This window comes from Trichomycterus rosablanca, chromosome 6, assembly GCF_030014385.1.
Source record: "Trichomycterus rosablanca isolate fTriRos1 chromosome 6, fTriRos1.hap1, whole genome shotgun sequence".
Taxonomy (NCBI): Eukaryota; Metazoa; Chordata; class Actinopteri; order Siluriformes; family Trichomycteridae; genus Trichomycterus; species Trichomycterus rosablanca.
The window spans coordinates 29481021-29500361 of NC_085993.1; the positions used below are offsets into that span (position 1 = coordinate 29481021).

At 38.2% G+C, this 19341-nt stretch overlaps 1 protein-coding gene across 1 annotated transcript in view; it reads left to right on the forward strand.

Annotated features, from left to right (window-relative positions):
- LOC134317280 (leucine-rich repeat flightless-interacting protein 2-like) overlaps positions 1 to 18809 on the forward strand; it is a 35236-nt gene extending 16427 nt beyond the window's left edge. Inside the window, exons 9-18 of the mRNA XM_062998099.1 lie at positions 256 to 348; positions 657 to 668; positions 2946 to 3026; positions 3115 to 3238; positions 5237 to 5980; positions 11894 to 11931; positions 12015 to 12132; positions 14523 to 14602; positions 14703 to 14807; positions 18599 to 18809. Coding sequence (XP_062854169.1) covers positions 256 to 348; positions 657 to 668; positions 2946 to 3026; positions 3115 to 3238; positions 5237 to 5980; positions 11894 to 11931; positions 12015 to 12132; positions 14523 to 14602; positions 14703 to 14807; positions 18599 to 18709 — 1506 coding nt within the window. The 3' untranslated portion in view covers positions 18710 to 18809. The remainder of the gene's footprint in view (positions 1 to 255; positions 349 to 656; positions 669 to 2945; positions 3027 to 3114; positions 3239 to 5236; positions 5981 to 11893; positions 11932 to 12014; positions 12133 to 14522; positions 14603 to 14702; positions 14808 to 18598) is intronic.
- Positions 18810 to 19341: the final 532 nt, after the last annotated feature.

Genomic DNA, 19341 nt, shown 5'->3' on the forward strand with positions numbered 1-19341 from the left:
AAATTCACACCCTTCTAATCTTATGGAAAGCCTTCTCAGAAGGATGGAGGCTGTTATAGCCACAAAGTGCGACCAACTTTAAATTAAAGCCAATGGGTTTTTGATAAAGATGTCAATCAAGCTCATGGTCAGGTGTTCACATGCATTCAGCTGTTGTGTAGTTGTTTCTATTCTTAGAGATTTGTATTTTTATGTCCTTTATTGACTTTTGCCTTTTCTCTTTTTTGTCTGCTTGCCTTTCTGCTGACCCTTCAGGATGCACACCAGTTGCACATGAAGCAGGAGAGCTACGTTAAAGAGATCGCTGATCTGAAGGAAACACTGGAATGGAAGGAGAAAAAAATTGGGGTACTCTCACTCCACCTGTAGGGCTTTAATTCTGTGGTTTTTTTTACATTAACGCTACCCAGCAGATATTTTGTTCATGTGTAGATGGTTACATTTAGAACTTTAAACTTCTAAAATTGTGACTGGTATTGTGTTGCATAACAACACAGATCATTCAGAAAATCAAAGAACAACGGCACTAATTTAATGCACAGTCCCACCACCAGTGTGAGTTGTATTAGTCTTGTTGGTGCCGGCTGCCTGTTTGGGCACTCTGCATATGAAATTTGTCATGTCTGAGTGAAGAAACGTTAGTAATTCTAGTTAAGGCACTGAAACAAGTATTCATGAAAGTATTAACAAAAGGCATAGCATGGAATTATGTACCATATTTATATTTATATTCATGTACCAACAGGACTTCATTCCTGCTATAATGTGTTTTTATTAAAACAGTTGAAAAGTTGGGTTAGCCGTAGATAGTAAGCTACATACTTGATATGACCATAAGCTTTCAGTTCTTAATATAATAATTATTATTACAATTATTAATAGCCACAATACTCTGAAAAAAAGGAAAACTACAACCTTGAAAGTATAAACAATATGTAATTTTTACCATCTGAAATAGGACATCTAGAAAACAGACCAGGTCTGGAAAAGTGATCAGCCCTTTAAAGACTTTTAGTCTTTAAAAACCTCCTCAGGTACAATAACCTTCCAGATCAGTATTGGTTTTATTTACCAGATGTCGCTTAAGGATTCCACCAGTAGAAGTGCACAGTAACGCGACAAATTCACTGTTGTTGGAATGGTAATTTGATAACGGCTGCAGGATAAAGAAAATGGATGCACATTTATTTTGGAGACTTTATATCTCTGAGTAACATATAGGCACCATCAACACCTTGCCTAGATTGGGTCATCAGTACAAATTCAATGACTGAGCCAGGAGGATATTGGTCAATTGGACAATTGGTTAGACAGCTAAAAAACCCAGACTCAAATTTGATACAAAATCTGTGGATGGAGCACTTTGTTTCTGCTTACCAAGAAATGTAACTAAACTTAAAAACAAAAATCAGGATGGAAAAATCTAGATGTGCAAAGCTGGTAGATACACATCTAAACATACTAGATCAGTAAACCAATGACTTTACATATTTTTTTTAATTGGCTAGTTCTGGTTTTGGCACAGTGCTTTGTGGTGGTAATGAAGTCCTAATAATTAGTGATCAGGGGTGCGTTTCCTGATAACGATTGCGATTAGCGATCTTATGAACAACTTTAAGAACGACGTAACTTTAAAAACGCCTGTTTTGCGAGTGTTTCCCAAAAGCCCTCTTAAGTCTCTGAAACTATGAATGAGGTTTAAGTAGTTCTTTGTTGACTCCGCCTCTGAAAAGGCACTGCCAGTCCAAAACTGAATCACAGATTACCATTCAGTTTATTTAGTGGTATAAATTAGTGGTATAAAAACATTACATTTGCAATTGCTTTCTATTGCATATCAAGCATATAAATTGGCACACAATTAACCTTTCATGCATCAATCCGGAAGCATAGCGAGACTACAGCGCAAACTGGGGAACAATTTAGGAAAGAGAGGGCTAAGACAGGTGGAGGTCAGTTATCTGCAACAGGTCTTACTGTGGAAGAGGAAGCAACACTGAGAATACTAGACCCAACAGCCACTGAAGGAATATCTGGGGAAGTAGATGTATGTTTAAAGGTCCCATTTACCCATCTGCCCCACCTCAGCCTACATTCCTTGTGCAATCTTCACTTTGCAGCAGTCCTGGGTCATCTCCTGGGCCTTCCTCTGCACAGTCCAATCAAATAGCTTCACCTGATCAACAAGACTTCATGGCCAAGCAGCTTTCAATGGCAGAGTTATAGCTAACCAATGCCATCTATGTCTTTGCCAGTTATACTGCCCTCTGAACAAGCATTTAATCTATTTCCTTTAGATGTGTACATCAACAAATGATCTCACGTTCTTCAATACAATTAAATTATTTTTCAAGAGAATAAAATGATTTAAGCATTGAAATACAACATTGCATATTTTATAGTCAAAACTGAATGAATGACTTGCATTATGTATATACTGTATTTATATATTATTAGATATGCATAATTCAAGTATAATTCAATTCAGATTTTATTTATAACGGTGATGTTGCCGTGTATAGAACCAGTGTGTCTGTGAGGTTTTATTTTAAGGCAAATTAGCTGAATTTATTTTTGTGCAGGCAAACTTCAGGTTAAGAAGGATTTAGTAAGTGACGAATGGGTCAGACTACTCATAATTTATGAATGATTTTAAATAATGCGTTAGTTACGAAGTTATGAAACACTTTAAATTTAAGAATGTTCTTAAGTACGAGGTTATGAAGTACTTAGCGTTACGAACGTTTTGGGGAACGCACCCCAGTAAACTTTCTTATCTTGGCTGCTTTAACTTTTTCTTTCATGCAACAACTTATTTCTGCACTATTTGTCAGTACTGTCACACTGTCCTCTATTTATTAACTTTCTGTTTCACCTTATTTCTTTCTCCTCTTCTCTTTCTGTTTATGCTCTGCTGCTGCTGTATTGGTGTAGGCCTTAGAGAGACAGAAGAGTATTCAGATATTGTGCAAGATGAACGTGATGAACTAAGGGATGAGGTTTTCCGGCTCAGGAATGCTCTAAAGGTAGAGCAATTTAGACTTAAGGGAGCGTCTGTCAGGCAATAGTTTATTATGGCTGAGTAATTCAAACCTTTCTGTTTTTCTTTAAAAGAAACATGGCATTGCTCTTGAATCAGATGTAACAACGAATGGTGAAACAAGCAACGTGATTAATGGACCTGAACACTCTAAATCAGCTCAAGAGACACCTACTAGGTGTGGGGACAGCAAGTTGGGTAAGACTATAGTATTTTAGTTAAAATACCCCTAAACCTTCAATTCATGATTTTTAAATGGTTTGCGTAGATTTGTTGGTTCAGGTCATACGTATTTACGCTGTACATAAGTCACCAATGATAATAATAATAATAATAATAATAATAATAATAATAATAATAATAATAATAATAATAATAATAATAATGCATGTATTCTTGAGATAAGGGAAAAATATAATTTAGGTCTTCTTTTTTAACCCACAGTTGGGTAGAGCTTTGGGCTTTCAATTAAAAGATTATGCCATTTAGTCATTTTTGGGCCCTTGAGCAAGGCTCTTAACCCTCCTCCTCCTCCTTGTTTCTACACTCACTTACCATATAGAAGCCTTTTGTAGTTCTACAATTACTGACTGTAGTCCATCTATTTCTCTACATCTATTTCCCACAGGACCACCACAGAGTAGGTATTATTTAGGTGGTGGATCATTCTCAGCACTGCAGTGACACTGACATGGTGGTGGTGTGTTAGTGTGTGTTGTGCTGGTATGAGTGGATAAGACACAGCAGCGCTGCTGGAGTTTTTAAACACCTCACTGTCACTGCTGGACTGAGAATAGTTCACCAACCAAAAAGATCCAGCCAACAGAGCCCCATGGGCAGCGTCCAGTGACCACTAATGAAGGTCTAGAAGATGACCAACTCAAACAGCAGCAATAGATGAGCGATCGTCTCTGACTTTGCATCTACAAGGTGGACCAACTAGGTAGAAGTGTCTAGGTAGAGTGGACAGTGAGTGGACATGATATTTAAAAACTCCAGCAGCACTGCTGTGTCTGATCCACTCATACCAGCACAACACACACTAACACACCACCACCACGTCAGTCACTGCAGTGCTGAGAATGATCCACCACTTAAATAATACCTACTCCTGACCATTGAAGAACAGGGTGAAAGCAGGCTAAAAAAAGAATGTAGAGAAACAGATGGACTACAGTCAATAATTGTAGAACTACAAAGTGCTTCTATATGGTAAGTGGAGCTGATAAAATGAACAGTGAGTGTAGAAACAAGAAGGTGGTTTTAATGTTATGGCTGATCAGTGTACATGTACTGTACATATTTGTACATGACAAATAAAGGGAATTTTATCCACCAAGAAGTGGTTTTATCAGCGAGAAGTGAAAAAGCATTTTTTTGCCAGTTTGACATCTTGACCTCTTGCTAAGGACAGGTGAAGTTAAATGTACTTTCCAAGTACAGATCTTGCATTTTAACAAATTTTAATAAAATTATTAAAAAACATAAATGTAATTTGATGTGCATACACATATCTTTTGGATTTCTTTTAAAGTATTTTTTATTATTATTAATTTCTTGATTTTTAACACAAAATAGAATTTTTACTCCATACGTTTTTTTTTTTCTTATCTTAAGATTTAGTTACTACTACTACTACTATTAATAATAATAATAATAATAATAATAATGTTTTATTTTACATTGATTTAATTATATGGAAAATCTATTAAGTTATTGAAAGGATTTTTCTTTATATCCTCTGGAAACATAATATGTGTGAATATTTTGGAATTCAGATCTTTACTCAATGCTTTTATGTTGGAAACGTCTATTATTTAATGTGTTGTAAATTGTACTGTGATTTTATAATTTTTTATCAACTGATTTTATGTAAACATGTTCATAACCTGTTTAGAAGTATTTAACTCCTACATACCTATACTGGCAACTTGATTGAGAAAACCACAGGGTAATAATTAATCATCCAGATCAGCGTTTCTTAATTCATTTAATCTACAATATTCTGGAAATTCCTCCAACCTGAATCATGTACATGAAGAAATCTGGGGTGTGATTCTGTTTTTTCCTGATTTCCTTGACCTCTTTGTCTATAATCTTAATCTTCACCAATCAAGGTCTAATTCCAATCTTTCCAGTCTAAAGAACAACTTTGTTTAAGATGATAGTCTTCATATCTTCCCAATAATGTTCCAGAAAGACCTCCAAAAGATCAAACATCTGAACTGGACTGCACATCAAGAATGGAGCGGAAATACCACATAGTGGCACCCAACAGGATAATCGGTGCAACCATCCGAGAAGAAAACAGACCTCCAGCACATGAAGATATCATTTTAATTCCTGAAGCACCATGCATTGTGGCAAGGATTCAGAAGTGTACCCAATTTTCTACCCCAAATAAAGCGGACAGGGAGTCCGTTAGAGCTGAAAATATACCAGAAGCATTTTCTCAAAGGTTGGACCAGACTAAAGACTGTGGTCTGCCAGGAACTGTTCAAGAAACATTTACAAGTCAAGAGAATGGAGTCAAAACAGCATTAAAGAATGTACACAAACAAGAGAAGAATTTGGAAACAATATTTTATAAGGAGAGAGGGGCTTTCAGTGTCACTAAAGATGCCAACAGAAGCCAAATGCAGAGGCCATTAAGACCTTTAAGTAAAGATATTAATAAAGCACTTACCTCACCCCAGATTAGTAATACAGAAGATGAGCTAAACCTTGCAGCCACTCATCAGGAAAACCAAACAAATGCAGACGCAACTGAAATTCCAGGCACCAGTAAAGCCTGCCAAGGTCATTTTTCTAAGGATTTTGAAGTGTCAAGTATCAAAAACAAAGATAACCCTTTGAGTAATGATGAGTCTGAAACTGAGCTGGATCTTAAATCTAAGGATGTTCTACGCTACATGATTGCCATACCACCAGAAGAAAAAGGCATTGCTTTATTTTTAGATAGTTGCCAAGAAGCTTTTGTGCTGGACCTTCAGACTTTGTGGCTTGATGCCAGTGTTGAGCATCAAACAAAATCCACCAAACCAAAGCACGGGATCAAAAAAGAACATGCTTGTAGTGTGTCATGATTTTACAGTATTGGCACAGTTCAAGTTGCCACTTTATAGTGTATATCTACATTGTACCTAAACTTATTGGCCATTTTGTCAGATATACCTGAGTGAAAGTACTAACTGTAGCCCATTTGTTTCTAGTCAAGCCAGAAAGTCTGCACACCCCTTTCACCTTCCACAGATGTTTGATTGGATTCAGGTATGTGCTCTGGCTGGGTCACTCAAGGACATTCACTGACTTTCACTGAGACCACTCCTTTGTTCTCTTGGCTGTGTGTTTTGGGTCATTGTCACCTTGGAAGGTAAACCTTCGCCCCAGTCTGAGGTCCAGAGCGCTCTGTAGCAGGTTTTCTTCAAGGATCTTGGTGTTCTTAGCTGCATTCATCTTTCCCTCTATCACGACTAGTCGCCCCGGTCCTGCTGCTGAAAAACATCCACACATCATGATGCTGCCACCGCCATGCTTCACTGTAGTGATGGCATTAGCCAGGTGATAAGCGGTGCCTGGTTTCCTCCAGACGTGACGCTTGGTATTCAGGCCAAAAAGTTCAATTTTGGTTTCATCAGACCAGAGAATCTTGTTTCTCATGGTTTGAGAGTCCTCTGATTCTGATTCTGATTCTTTTGGCAAACTCCAAGTGGGCTGTCATGTGCCTTTTACTAAGGAGTGGCTTTCGTCTGGCCACTCTACTATAAAGGCGTGATTTGTGGGGTGCTGGCTGGATGGTTGATCTTCTGATAAGTTCTCCCACCTCCACAAGGATAAGCTGGAGCTCTGTCAGAGTGACCCTCGGGTTCCTGCTCACCTTCCTGGCCGAGGCCCGTCTTCCCCGATCGCTCGGTTTGGCCGGGCAGCCAGGTTTAGGAAGATTTTTGGTGGTTCCAAACTTCTTTCATTAATGAATGATGGTGGCCACTGTGCTCTTTGGGACCTGTAAAGCTGCAGCAATTTTCTGTACCTTTCTCCAGATCTATGCCTTGACACAATCCTGTTTCTGAGGTCTGCATATAATTCCTTTGACCCCATGGCTTGGAGTTTGCTCTGATATGCACAAAAAAAATGTGACGAAAAAATTAACTCAATCTATTATAGAATGAGTCTGTAATGTAATAAAAAGTGGAGAAGGTGAAATGGGTGTGCAGACTTTCCAGCTTGACTGTATGTACATTCACTGAACACCTTATAAGAAACACTGTAATAATACTGGATATGGTGTCTTTGCTTTCTGAACAGCCTCCATTCTTTTGTTGCATACATAGGAAATTTGGTTACATTTAAAATATCTGGTAATAATCAAGCTAGATAATCAAGCAGTTTTGTTAACTGAGGTTGTTATGAATAAATCAGATTGAATAGTTTTTGCTGCACTATATATATAAATATTTTACCTGCACATTGGGTGTTCTTGTTTAAATAGACAAAGTCTTGTTGTTGTTGTAATGTTAAGTTTGGCTCATTTTACTTGTTAGAATGTCAGTGTAAAGAAAATGACAGAATTGTTAGAAACATTTTGAAAGCGAGCTTCATTTTTTGTTACATATTCATCCACTAAATCATATCTGTTTTACTAAATTATGTAATACCAGCTAAAACACTGGAATGTTAAATGGAAAATACCAAAAATGTACTTTTAAAAATAAAGATCATTACATTTCTGATCATCTGAGCAGAATAAACAGCAGTAGATTTACAAATAATTAACAAGAAAAGATTCCTGTTCACTGGCATTACGGCTGTAATCTTAATGGGGAACCAAATTATTAAAAGAAAGAGAGAAAACCGAACCAGATGTAAGGCTGGGAGAGAGACAAACTCACAAGAACTATCAGTACAAAGGCAGTCTGGAAAATGTAGGAAGTAATACACTGTCCATTATATAATCGTCCAATTTCTAAAACCTATTTCTAAACCTATTTTTTTTATGTTGCTGAACAATACTAAGGTAGACAGATACTCACAGATACAATTAGCTGAGTGACCAGTTGTTTTTAGGTGTTATAGTATATAATTAGTATATTATCATATTATATACTAAGCAAACAGTAACCTATTACAAGGTGAATAGACACCATACTTTTTAGTTGCCTGTAAATGTAAACTTACTGGACATATACTTTAATCAGTATATATATACTTTAATACATAATGTTTTATGTATTGCTCTAAGACACTAGGCTTGATGCTTTGAGTATATGGCACTATTAGCAGGTGCTCCTATGTCCACTATTAAACCCTAGCAACTCATTCAATATGCAGCTGCTCGCCTGGTTTTTAACCAACCTAAACACTGCCACATCACCTCACTGCTGCGTTCTCTTCACTGGCTTCCTGTAGCTGCACGCATTCACTTTAAAACACTGATGCTCGCCTACAAAGCCAAAAATGGACCAGCCCCAAGCTACCTTCGAGGTCTTATCAAACCCCGCTCTGTACCACGCAACCTCAGAGCCACTAGTCTCGCTTGACTTGATCCTCCACCCAGGACTCGAGGAAGACAAGCATCAAGGCTCTTCTCTGTACTTGCACCCAAGTGGTGGAACAAACTTCCTCCGTGTCCGAACATCTGAGTCTCTTGCTGTCTTCAAAAGACTAGAGAAGGGAAATGTTTGCTATGGAAGCACTTTTGTAAGTCGCTCAGGACAAGAGCATCTGCTAAATGCTGAAAATGTAAATGTTTAGCCCCAGATGTGAGGCATGTTCTTATCAGTGTAATATTTTATTAGGTTTTGAGGAAATTGAGGAAACACCTTGGACAAGTTGCCAGTCCATTGCAGGACACACACACATCTAGGGCAATGTCTGGTATCTTAAATTAACTTGCCTACATGTGTTTGGACTGTGGGAGGAAACTGAAGCTCCTGTAGGAAACCCACACACACACAGGGAGAACATGCTAACTCCACACAAAAAGAACCCGGACTGCTCTACCTGGGAATCAAACCCAGGATCTTCTTTCTGTGAGACGACACTGAACCACTATGCCAGCCTAATGGATTAAAGTAAAGCAAAAAAGGAGGTGGAATGGTATAAAATATTGGGAAACACTGTTGGAGAAACAAGTAACCAATTAAAGTTGAGACATGAATGCTGGTGTTGGCAACATCCTTTATATAAACATTTTAAAGCAATACATTTTTAGACATTTTGCATCCTTATTTGAAAATACCAGGTTGCTTAATCACCTGATCATATTTGGTGCTATGCAAAGGTATTATTCAAAAGGTCAAGATTTTGTTGATTTTTTGCATGGAAAAAAAGCACTTCTGTAGGATTTTTTTGTGTGCTGATTTTCACATATTTCTAAAATAAAATATGAAATGTGCCCTAACTGTTGTACATTAGGCCAGAATACGTCAGCTTATTTTTACTTTATCATGATCAGGGTCACAGCAGGTCAGGCTCCATTGGCAAACACTAGGAACACTCAAGACAAGAATAATCTAGACAGGGTAATCTATCACAAAGCTCATAAATATTTAATTTTATATAACAGATTTTTATATGTAAGTGAAATAAATTTATTCAGAGAAAAAATTAATTTATCAGTGCCAAAGTTGAAAACGACCAAACGATGCAAACATTACACAGAAAGGAAGATAATTAATCATTCCCACCATGCCTCCTGCCAAATACACTATATGGCTAAAAGTATAAAGACATTTTACAATGAGCTTGTTGGGAACCCCATTCCAAAATCATTGGCATTTATATGGTGGCATCACCACCCTTTTTCCTAAGGCAATATCCACAATATTTTGGAGTGTGCCTTTGGAAATTTCCCAAACTGTTGCTACATATTTGGAGGCTTACAGTGTATTTTACATAGTTGATTTTATACATCTGATAGAAATAGGCATGTTTAAATTTGTGAGCTCAGTAATGAGATGGGGGTCCCAATATTTGTGACTTTTGATTTAATCTTTTACTCAAAATCTTATCCTGATGACAATTTGTAATGACACTGATTATTTGTAAGAACAGATATTTAAGATAAATTCTATATAGAAACATTTTTACTAATGGTCTTAGACTTTTGGCCCATACTTAAGTTCGAAGGCCAGGGTCTGTCATAGTGTGGAGGGGCACAAATGCCCTTGACCTGGATAGCTTGCACATCATTGATGGCATCATAAAAATTTTAAGATATCCTCACATTTTGGAGCGACACAACTCTGTTTGTCATGACAATTCAGCCATATTCTGTATGTGTTACAACAACAAGGCTGCATAGTCCAGGAATCCACAGGCTATACCGACAGACAGCTTGTACTCCAGACCTGTATCCTATTAAATTGTCTAATGTAACAAATGTTTTGCTTTCTGAAGCACAAAATACAACTGCAACATCTGAAGACTTAAGCAATAAGCAATATTCCCTTGGTCCTCAAATTTTCTCTCAATCATTGCTTAAAAAAATATGATGTAACAGTGGTAGGCATGATGCTTTTCCAGCTTTTTGAAAATGTGTTGCATTTAAAATAAGCATTTGCTATTAAAAATGGGTTTACAAAATAAGATTATGTACTACTTTCAATTTAATACAGGCTCAAACAATTAACATCAACAAATCACTACTTTCTGTTCTATTAGCAGTTTGCATACTGTCCCAGCTTTTTTAAAATTAGTTTAATCGTTTCATATAAAACATGTGGTGTGAAAAATAATTCCCCTCTGCTGATATGTCTAACTTTTGTCAGAATTTTAGATTGAACAAAGATGATAAGACATGAATGTATTTAATATTATTGTTTATGACTTCATTATACAAGAGAAACTAGACGAAAAGTGAATTCATAGAGAGAAATCAAGAAGAAAACCAGTGCAAAACGTAAATATCATTGCTTGTCTGACAAAAAAAAGCAGCTGTATGATCCTTAAACCTTTCTGACAAAAAGCAATCTCAGTAATAAGCCCACCTGCCTTGAAGATCGGTGTTTGCCTCGGTTATGGAATCATGTTCTTCTGCCTTTCCAAATTTGGCTCCGAGATGGGGCAAGGAGGCAAAGATGATGAGGTCCGTTCAACTGACAATCCCTTGCACCTTGTTCATTCATTCCAGTTGGAGGTGTTTCTATATATCATGGTTTTTCCCTTACAGATTTGCAAGCTCCTCTGTCGGGCAACCTGTCTTTTCTCTAAAACAATGATTCTGGCCGTTGTTGCAGCGTTTTTTGCCCTTACCGTGGAACCACCCTGGGAGATCGAATTGGCCAGAAGATGGCATCACATCCACTTAAATTCATGCTTGGGCTCTGATAGTTATTGGGATTGTGGTTGGTTGCTGTTCCCGGCTTATTCCAAGGATTCCCTGCCTTTACTTTTTTTCCAAGAACTGGGTTGTTGCAGACAGCCAGAGCAGCCTGTAATATTGTGACAACCAGTTCTCAGTTCTGTGTTATCCCTTTTTAACAGGTACTTTTTGTTTGTGTTATTTTGGCCACCACTTTTATTTGCTTTTATCCCTTTTTTTGTTAGTAGCTGGTTTTATTTTCATTTCTTACAGCTGCAGGGTTTCACCTCTTGTTCCAGTAGCCTATCCTGATACACAAAGTGATGGTAATGGTGTGGGTGTTGAACATTGTGGGTGTACATTTGAAGTAGATATATGATGGAAGTATATTAAAAAAATATAAAAATAGTTAAATATTAGTTTTTACCAATTGTATCAATATGTATCATGTTTTAATTAAACATCAACTTACATTGTAGACAAAATGTGAAACTTTATCAAGATTTACAAATAGCTATTTGTTTCTGTTTTCTTTTTGAGATCCGTATGAGAAATGCTGGTTGATGAAAGAGACAGTTTGCTTGAGCAGGTATGTCACATCACTGTATCTAAATGTGCTGTTGATCAGTACATAGTTTATACCCGTAAGTTTCTGTGTCTCTATGTGTGCAGGTCAGAAAGCTTAAATTAGTCGCTGACCAGAAGCAGAGGAATGGCACACATGAAGATGTAAGCCCAGGTGACGATGACCTTCAAAGCAATAAAGACCCTCATATTCTCGACTTACAGAGTAAGACACTTATATCCAAAAACAACTATTTAATCAAATTTGTGTGCATGTTAAATTTGTCTACTATTTTCAGTAGACGCATTATCACAATCTCCTTTTTAAAAAGCTTTGAAGCCTATTTTGATATTCAGCATTACAGGGCAAGCAACTGAAAAATCACACTGGACTTATTCTGATGATTTGCACTGAATGGTGTCAGCCAGATTTGTGTAGTCAATAACTGCTAATGCCAATTCTCAAGCAGGCTTCTAAGTGTTCATTAGTAAGAGTGGACCGATATTTAGACTTCATTATTTTCATGTGGGAAAGGGCTGATTCACATAAGCAGGTTGATCCAAAAATGCTGTCAAATATGTGGCACATTTTTATGTTTGGATATTGTTCCTCAGCCAGCAAGTTCCAAAATTGTCCAGCAGAGGCCGTTAACTTGATATGAACGTCAAATTGTAGGGTTAAAATTTCATCTTCATAAGTGGATGGGTCCACGTGGAACAACAACACAGTTTTGAAGCCACCGAATGGAAAGCACATGAATGTTGCAGTCGGATCAAGCAAACTAAAATCGCTGTTTAAAGTCTGCTATCACATTCTGGCTACTGGTGATTGACATGAAATGTGGCCACTGTTTTTATAATTTGCTGTTTGTTACCATAGCTACACCTCAGACCACCTAAAACACTGCAAATCTAGAAAGTTTTCAATCACGTTGACCTGGTTAAATGAGGCACGATCTACCAGCGTGCGCTGTCGATCGCAACTGACATATTGGGCACTTCTAATGTAGCACCTTGTTATAGTTTAACAGACAAAAGTACAAGAAATGATTTCCGATGTTTTTATTTAGCAACTTAATTGTATTTTGTAAATATAAACAATATGTAGAATTTGATGCCTGCAACACACAAAAGATGACAGAAGCACGTTTACCACTGTGTTACATCAAATTTTCTATGAATTAGACTTTTTAATTATTTGACTAAGGACAATTGTTGCAGTTTTGCAAGCCGACTTTTTTCCCATTTTTGTTTAAAACAAGACTTTAGCTGCTCAACAGTCCATGGACACTATTGTCTGATTCTTCTCTTTATGGGGTGCCATACATTTTCAATAGGAAACAGATCTGAACCGCAGGCAGAGGCTAGTCAAGCACATGCACTCTGTGTATACAAAGCAACACTGTTGTACTGTGTGCAGAATGAGGCATGGCACTGTCTTAATGTAATAACCACCAAAGAATGACCTAGATGGCAGAATATAGAGTCTATCTAAAATTCCAAAATATATGCTTCCTTTGACAATGGTACCTTCACAGATATACCCAAGCAAGTTACCCAAGCTGTGGGCACTAATGCACCACATACCGTGACAGATGCTTGCTTTTGCACCTTTTGCTGATGTTAGTCTTAATGATCTTTTTCATCTTTGGCACAAAGAACGCATTCTTTTTTTCTTAAAATCAAGCTAAAACATGGACCTCATCCAACCATAGCACTGTGTCTTTGGATCCATCTAAGATGAGATCTGACCCAAAGAACTCAGTGACTTTTCTCTATAGAATCGATGTATGGCTTTCTCTTTGTATCATAAAGTTGAATTTCTTGTTGCAGCGGTAAACTGTGTTAAGTGACAACTGTTTTCCAAAGTACTCCAGAGTCAATGTTACTATTTTTACCACAGCAATATGACAGTTTTTCATACATTGTCATATACACTGATCAGCCATAACATTAAAACCACCTCCTTGTTTCTACACTCACTGTCCATTTTATCAGCTTCACCTACCATATACAGTCAAGACGGAAAGTCTGCACACCCCGATTTAGTGCAGTCAATTTTGTTTTTCGCTGCTGAGGGATACCCAACTGCATCCGAGGAGAGCATATTGCTGCTCACGCCTCTTCCGACACGTGCACAGCTCTCTTCTCACCCCTGCACTATGCACAGGCATCTCTTCTGCCAATCAGGGTCCTTACACAGTGTATAAAGATTCCACCAGCACATAGTCCAGTCGTCCCGCCCTAGCTTAGAACCAAGTTTAGAACTGAGGAGTTCAGAATCTTGGCGCTGGTGTGCTAGCAGAATATCCTGCTGAACCACCTTGGCACCAGAGATCCTTGTTTTTACTGCAATGTCTGGAAATGGGGTTTTGGTGTTACCACACAAGCAGTGTTCTTGATTTTTAATGCAGCTTGGTTACTATTTCACAGTCGTACACTCATCCACACACACAAAAATGCTGAAATCTAGAAAATAATGGCAAAAGAATCACAGTACTGTAAACAAGCTCAGGTTTGTTCTCATTTAATCAGGGAACAGCACTAGTCTGTAATGTTCTGTGTTTTATGACAGGTTCTAGTCTAAATCCATATTTTCCTCTTTCATCATTGCAGGAGATGCTAACAGGCAAATCAGTGACCTGAAATTTAAACTGGTAAAGTCAGACCAAGAGGTTACAGCACTTGAGCAAAATGTGAGTATTAAATTTTTTTTTTATTAATTGTTAAAGACATCTTAACATTACTATTAGAATGTAAATGGGATTTATTGGCTCTTTTTTAACTGTTTTTTAGATTATTCGTCTAGAGAGTCAGGTGACTTGCTACAAAACAGCCTCTGAAGCAGCTGAAAAGGTGGAGGATGAGCTGAAAGCGGAGAAACGTAAACTGCAAAGAGAGGTACGGAGTCAGATGGATGGATGGTGGATGGATGGATGGATGGATGGATGGATGGATGGATGGATGGATGGATGGATGGATGGATGGATGGATGGATAGATAGATAGATAGATAGATAGATAGATAGATAGATAGATAGATAGATAGATAGATAGATAGATAGATAGATAATTTATTGATCCTGAAGGAAATTGAAGTGTTAAAGCAATGGTGCACTTAGGCCTTCCTACCAGTGTTTTTAAATATAGTCTGGTCAGTCATTGATTAAGGAGAAAGGACATGGTGCCCCCAGGATTGTTCTGAACTAACCGTTATGTATCTTTTCATTAAAGCAAGACTTACCCGGTAGCACTAACCAAAGTTGAGCAACAAAATATATCTCTGCCACACCGACAAACATGTATATGTTGCTTAGTGAAAATCAATCCCCAGGCCCCATCTAGTGGACACTTGAAGTGACAACAAGACTATTGTTTGTTTGTTAATTATGATTTTAACGTTATGTTTTACACTTTGGTTACATTCATGACAGGAACGGTAGTTACTCATTACACAAGGTTCATCAGTTCACAAGGTTACAGTGCCTTGCAAAAGTATTCAGCCCCCTTGAACTTTTCAACCTTTTGCCACATTTCAGGCTTTAAACATAAAGATATGAAATTGTAATTTTTTGTGAAGAATCAACAACAAGCGGGACACAATTGTGAAGTGGAACGAAATTTATTGGATATTTTAAACTTTTTTTAGAAATAAAAACCTGAAAAGTGGGGCGTGCAATATTATTCAGCCCCTTTACTTTCAGTGCAGCAAACTCACTCCAGAAGTTCAGTGAGGATCTCTGAATGATCCAATGTTGACCTAAATGACTGATGGTGATAAATAGAATCCACCTGTGTGTAATCAAGTCTCCGTATAAATGCACCTGCTCTGTGATAGTCTCAGAGTTCTGTTTAAAGCGCAGAGAGCATCATGAAGACCAAGGAACACACCAGGCAGGTCCGAGATACTGTTGTGGAGAAGTTTAAAGCCGAATTTGGATACAAAAAGATTTCCCAAGCTTTAAACATCTCAAGGAGCACTGTGCAAGCGATCATATTGAAATGAAGGGAGTATCAGACCACTGCAAATCTACCAAGACCCGGCCGTCCCTCTAAACTTTCAGCTCAAACAAGGAGAAGACTGATCAGAGATGCAGCCAAGAGGCCCATGATCACTCTGAATGAACTGCAGAGATCTACAGCTGAGGTGGGAGAATCTGTCCATAGGACAACAATCAGTCGTACACTGCACAAATCTGGCCTTTATGGAAGAGTGGCAAGAAGAAAGCCATTTCTCAAAGATATCTATAAAAAGTCACCTGGGAGACACACCAAGCATGTGGAAGAAGGTGCTCTGGTCAGATGAAACCAAAATCGCACTTTTTGGCCACAACGCAAAACGTTATGTTTGGCATAAAAGCAACACAGCTCATCACCCTGAACACACCATCCCCACTGTCAAACATGGTGGTGGCAGCATCATGGTTTGGGCCTGCTTTTCTTCAGCAGGGACAGGGAAGATGGTTAAAATTGATGGGAAGATGGATGGAGCCAAATACAGGACCATTCTGGAAGAAAACCTGTTGCAGTCTGCAAAAGACCTGAGACTGAGACGGTGATTTATCTTCCAACAAGACAATGATTCAAAACATAAAGCAAAATCTACAATGGAATGGTTCACAAATAAACTTATCCAGGTGTTAAAATGGCCAAGTCAAAGTCCAGACCTGAATCCCATCGAGAATCTGTGGAAAGAGCTGAAAACTGCTGTTCACAAATGCTCTCCATCCAACCTCACTGAGCTCGAGCTGTTTTGCAAGGAAGAATGGGCAAAAATTTCAGTATCTCGATGTGCAAAACTAATAGAGACATACCCCAAGCGACTTGCAGCTGTAATCGCAGCAAAAGGTGGCGCTACAAAGTATTAACGCAAGGGGGCTGAATAATATTGCACGCCCCACTTTTCAGTTTTTTATTTCTAAAAAAAGTTTAAAATATCCAATAAATTTCGTTCCACTTCACGATTGTGTCCCGCTTGTTGTTGATTCTTCACAAAAAATTACAATTTCATATCGTTATGTTTGAAGCCTGAAATGTGGCAAAAGGTTGAAAAGTTCAAGGGGGCTGAATACTTTTGCAAGGCACTGTATATCGAACACAGTCATGGACAATTTAGTATCTCCAATTCACCTCACTTGCATGTCTGGACTGTGGGAGGAAACCCGGAGCACCCGGAGGAAACCCACGCGGACACAGAGAGAACATGCAAACTCCACACAGAAAGGACCCGGACCACCCCACCTGGGCATCGAACCCAGGACCTTCTTGCTGTGAGGCGACAGTGCTACCCACTTAGCCACCGTGCTACCCGACAACAAGACTAAACTGTCACAGACTATGTACAGTAAACTAAATATACTCTGTGTAATGACTCAAGAGTCTGAATTAGTATGGTAACAAATCAGAAAAGTCTGTAGATTTTACACAGAATAGAGGAAAAAAACATCCAATGAGTGGCCGTTCTGTGGATAGGAATGGCTGTTGATGAACTGGATCAACAAACTGGATCAAGCTGACAAGCTAACTGATTCAAGCTTACTGTGATTAGCACAAGAGCCTATAAGAATGTACCTTGAGTCAGATGGGCTACAGGAGTAGAAGACCACATTGTTCCTATCTGCCAACAGTAATCTGAATCTACCAAGGAAACAGGTTTATTGAACCAGGACACTGGAAGATCCCTGTGTGTCCAAATTTAGTTGTCTTATTCCATAGTTATTCCAGCATGGTGGTGTACCATTTCACAAAGAACAAATAATCTTATGTTCCATAAACATGAAGATGTATTCAGTATACTTCAATGACCTTCCCAGTCAATGGATCTGAATTCTATAGCATTTTTATGATGTGGTAGAACAAGAGACCTGCAGCAATGTTTTAATGATTATATGATGCGGTTTTATTTATATATACCATATCTTTAAAAGATGTGTTCTAACTTTTTATGCTACAATAATTCAGGCTGTTCTGGGAGCACAGGGGGTCCTACCAAGTATTATTAGTATTAGCTCCTAATGATACATCTACTTAGTGTTTATAGAAAGCTATAGCCCTTACAGAGGTCCACTCTCTCTACTTAATCAACATCCTCCTCAAATCTCTTCACCTGAATGGCACAAAGTGTGTGGACACCACTGTACTCTTATGAGTTTAGATGTTTCACACACTTAAATTACATATAAAAGTAATATGCTTCCAAAATTGTGGAAACAGTGTGTGAAGGCCATGATGGTTCCCCATACATAAAGCAAGGTCTATAAAGATATGGTTTGACCAGTTTGTTTAGAAGAGCTCCAGTGGCCTGCACAGAGCGCTGACTCAACAACCTCATTAAACAGCTTGGGAGGAATTGGAATGCTGATTTACGAGGAAGGGTTTTTTATCCAGCATCAGTGCCTGACCTCACATGTGGGCTTTTAAGTAAATGGTCACAAATGGGCACAGACAGTCTTGTGAAAAGTCTTCCCTAAAAATGGCTGTGGGTGGTAAGCAACTTTTTGGAATGAAATGTCCAGCAAACTTATGATTAGGTGTCCACATACATTTGACCATATACTGTGTTGTACCAGTTTATTAAACAAATCGTGCTATATATTTGAATATATATATATATATATTTTTGCAGTCCTTTACGCCTCTTAAAAATACAACTACTATATATAGTACAAATGTCTATTTTACTTCTGTTTTCAGCTAAGATCAGCTCTGGATCGTATTGATGAATTACAAAACAGCAACAGCCACCTTTCCAAGAGACTGGAAAAGATGAAGGCCAATCGCAGTGCCATGCTTGCCCAGCAGTGATACCCGACCAAGCTGCGCTGCCAACCTGAAAGCCGCTTTCCTTGACATCTCTGTAGCATCTGCACATATCAGCCCATTTATCCCGGAGTCTGTAACATGCGACGCATTCCATTTTAACAATAGTAATGTCCTGCAGATTTGTGAAGTCAAGTGGGAGCACACTCAGTGAATCCAGTACAGTACCCCAATAAAGACTATTGATGTTCCATGTGATGAAGTAGCAGGACTTTTTAAGCGCACTCTAAATAAGCACTGGACAAACTGGACAATCTTAATGGCTTTTTACTATCGGCTATGCTGTAGCTTCCACAGTGTTCACGTAAATGTACAGAAATGCCTGGACTGACTATTGAGCACAATGACTAGTGTGGCATTGAAGCATTATGTATGCAGCCTTCGGTGCCACCTACTGGATCATGCACTTTATTACAGAAGAAACCCTCTGGTGGTGAGAAGAGTGTGAGGCTGGGAGAGAGAAATGTAGAGTATCTGCAGATTTGACCACACATGTACAGGTTTTTATTGAAGTAAATATAGTATCTGGTTAAACCCTAATGTTCTGTTTACTGCTTGGCATAACTTGGTTTCAATTTAAAGCAAGAGTTAAGTAATAAAATAATAATAATAATAAC